Here is a 3406-nt window from a genome sequence, read left to right as displayed (position 1 = left end):
GCACGATGTCGATGGTGTCTGGAGGGGAAACAGTGTTTGTCACCCTGCAGTGTTCAGCAAGCCCCTCGGGCAGAAAAGCAGGGAAAAATGCACAAAAATCGGAGGAGGCAAATTACAAACCTGGCAAATTATTAAAAAAAAAATACAAAAAATTCATTAAATTATAAAAAAAAAACAACTGGCACAAGCCACACGCCTGACAGCCCATAGCAAATACTCTCTACCCCCGTGGCTGTAACATCAAAGGCACCCTTGGGTGCACCCGAAGGCATCCCATCCCTGCATGAGGGCCTGATCCAGCATCCCGCAGAGCGGCACAGCGTGACTGCAAGAGGTGCCGGGGGCCGCGGGGGAAGGCGCGGAGGCGGCGGGGCGCGTGAAGAGCCGGGGCTGACACACATACGCGCATTAGCAAGGAGATTTGGCAGCTGGGAGAGCGGCCCCGGCGACCCCAGGGGATGCGGGGGCTGGTGCTGAGGACAGTCAGATGGGGCAGCTCGGGGCAGCAGTGAGCTCTGCTAGCTGCCCCTGCCAGACCCAAGGGTCCCCCAGTAATGGAGCACAGAGCACAGCAAAAGCCCCACACAGCAACCCAGGAGGAGCCCCCATTGAGCTGGGGGGTGCAATGGCAACATCCACCTCTCTCCAAACAGGGATGGCCTCCCCAAAACTGGAGGGGCGCTCAGGGATGGCACCCAAGAACACACGATGCAACAGACTTTGGGGGGCCGTTCAGGCCCAACCCTACACAAAGTCTCTTGCAGTTTGGCTGCTCCAGCCCCATCTCCAGGCCAGCTCCCTCCAGCCAGGTCTTGAGGGATCCTGGGGGGTACCCAGTGCACCCCACTGGCCCCCAAAACCTTCCCACAGAGCTGTCCCCAGTCAGTCCTCCCAGCCTGTTCCCAGGCTCCGTCAGCCTCACATTTATTTGCCCCTGTTGATGCCCCTGAGGCACCCACTGGCCTCTTCCTCCAAGTTGGGGGGAAAAAAACAAAAAAATAAAAGGGGAAAAAAGGTCTTTTAAGACTCAGAAAGCAAGGGACAGTTGCAGGGCAGGCGCGCTGAAGCTGCGCTCTTCCCACCCTGTGTCCCCCCCAGTTATCCCTGGACAAAGGGTAAAGCACCCCTGCAGAAACCAGAGATGCCCCAAGCCCACAAAACCGCTGCTGCCCAGCCCCAGGCTGATGCAGGGTATACGGCCCGGCCACAGCGGCGAGGCAAACACAAGCTCTTAAATCAGCGCCCGACAGGCTGGCTGAGTGGCTCAGATGGTGGCATGCCATGGTCAGCGGCAAGGAGCCGGGACAGGACCTGCCAGCCCTGAGCAGCTCCCAGCAGCGTCACTCATGCGATGACCGGCGGGTCTATTTGCTTTTACCGCTGCAAGAAAATTGGCGAGGAGGCAGTTATCCCTGCGGTTTGCCCCGACAGCCCAGGTCGTGGCATTTGCTCAGCTGCCCTTTGAAATGTGAGACGGCGTTTAAATCTGTCAGTGCTGTGGGACACCAGGGTGAGAGCAAGAGCTGGCAAAGAAAATCCCAGCAGGGTCCACGTTGGCCCTGTTCCCCATGGGTGGCAGCAGCCACCTGAGACGCAGCGTGTCCGGTGGAAAGCCCGCAGGACGGGCACCAGAGAGGAAAATCAGGCAGGGCAGCAGGCACAGGGCCGTGCCCTGTCTGCTGTCCACTTGGCCCTGGTTGCCCCCCCATGATAGCAGGGCCAGAATTTATCCCCTCCAGCCCAAGCTGCCGGCATTCCGGCCGGACGTCCCCAGTGCCGCAGGAGCCAATGAGAGAAATAGGTCAGATGAATCATTTCCTCCAAGTGCCTATTTTAGGCCTCCATTTTAAGAGGCAGCGCGTCACACTCTGCACTCCAGCACCTAAAACGACCAGATCAACACAGCCGGGAAAAGGCTGCAGCAGCCGGGGCCAAACCCACCGGTGAGGGGGGGAATCCCACCCCGACCAAACCCACCGGCTCTGTCCGCCTGTCCCCCCGGCGAGCAGCGGAGGGGCCTGGACCTGGAAAGCCACCTGGAGCAAAGCCCTGGGGAGCAGGGGAAGCAGGGCAGGGGGTGGGAAAATGGGGACACGCTTTTCCAGCTCCCCTCCCAACCTCCAGCTGATCCGAAACACCCTGCAGGAGCCTGGTGCGCGTTCCCACATGTGCTCGGAGAGGAGCCAGGAAGGCAAAGCTGTTTAAAATAGTGTGGGATAGGGGCTGAGACACGGAAGAAGAGGGGAACGGGCTGGCACGAGGAAGAGGAGGTCTGCAAACAAATATACAGGCCAGGGAAGAAGGCAGAGGACAAAATTGTCCCCCAAAACATCTTTAATACAGACTCTAGTTTAGCAGCACTGCCAAGGGAGTGGGCAGGGAGCTCAGAGCAGGGAGCTTGGGGCACAGGTGCCTTCCCCTGCCAGGGTCCCCCCATAGTTGTCCCCAAAACACGAGGGCCAGCAAGGAGAGCAAAGCCGAGCACATTGCAGATGCCAAGCCCCTGCAGCTGGCAGGGAAGCTGAGCCACTCAGGCGCCATGGCACACCCACACACCCACCCGGGGAGCGCGGCGTGGGAATCCCAGCAGGCATCAGGTCCTGCCTGGTGCCCCAAGCCAGCCTCGCGGCAGCTGTACGCACCCAAAATCCTCTGCCTCTTCTCAGCTGCGCTCAGATTAAAGACGTTGGTCTGCTTGCCTGCGTCCGGCCGGTAGTACGTTTCGATCTCAATGGAAAACTTCTCCACAAAGGGGCAGGTGTACCTGGGGGAGGCGCAGGGACAGGGCTGAGCCCAGAGGCACAGCCGGCCCAGAGTCCACCCCACATGCCCGCTGGGTCCCACCTGGTGCGGGTGTAGGGGTAGGCATTCCAGGACTCCTCCTCCACCTGCAGTGCGGCCTTGGGGAGCAGTGCCCGAAACCAGCTGGGGATGTGGGAGCCCACATGGTAGATCTTGTGGGTGTACTGGCCGCTGCCGCCGGGGCCGTCGCTGTAGGGCCGGTTGGCCAGGATCTCCCCCCCGCTGCCCTCGCCGCTCGACTCCTCCCGGCTCTTCTTCTGCAGGGAAAGCCGTTGGGTGAGCATGACCCCCTGGTACCCCCTAACCTTGAGACCCGCACACTCCTAAGGCCTGACACATCACAGGCCCCTGGGGTGCCAGAACCCTCATGCAAACCCCAGTTCCCACATGCTTACAGCCCCCAGTCCCACACCTACACGCAGGATCCCTTGTCTCAGTGGCCCCAAACCCACCAAAACCTCACTGACACCTCTGTACCCTGCCAGCCCCTTGGGGTCATCCTCAGGCCCCTCACCATCCCGCAGGCTCCATGCTCAGCCCCACAGCCCCCTGCATTCTGCAAGCTCAGGCCTGCACCCCTCCAGTCTCCATGCTCAGCCCCACA

The 3406-nt window shown here is 60.6% G+C and overlaps 1 protein-coding gene across 1 annotated transcript in view; it reads right to left on the bottom strand.

The window, feature by feature from the left end:
• The window catches only part of PITPNM1 (phosphatidylinositol transfer protein, membrane-associated 1), a gene marked incomplete at both ends in the record, with an annotated part of 9972 nt that extends 6913 nt beyond the window's left edge, over window positions 1–3059 (bottom strand). Inside the window, 2 exons of the mRNA XM_010294886.1 lie at window positions 2643–2764; window positions 2845–3059. Of these exons, the coding sequence (XP_010293188.1) occupies window positions 2643–2764; window positions 2845–3059 (337 nt within the window). The remainder of the gene's footprint in view (window positions 1–2642; window positions 2765–2844) is intronic.
• Between the last annotated feature and the right edge of the window lie 347 nt (window positions 3060–3406).

Source organism: Phaethon lepturus, unplaced genomic scaffold, assembly GCF_000687285.1.
Source record: "Phaethon lepturus isolate BGI_N335 unplaced genomic scaffold, ASM68728v1 scaffold26379, whole genome shotgun sequence".
NCBI lineage: Eukaryota > Metazoa > Chordata > Aves > Phaethontiformes > Phaethontidae > Phaethon > Phaethon lepturus.
The sequence above is the reverse complement of the archived record's forward strand: the minus strand, read 5'-3'. Positions and strand labels throughout refer to the sequence as shown.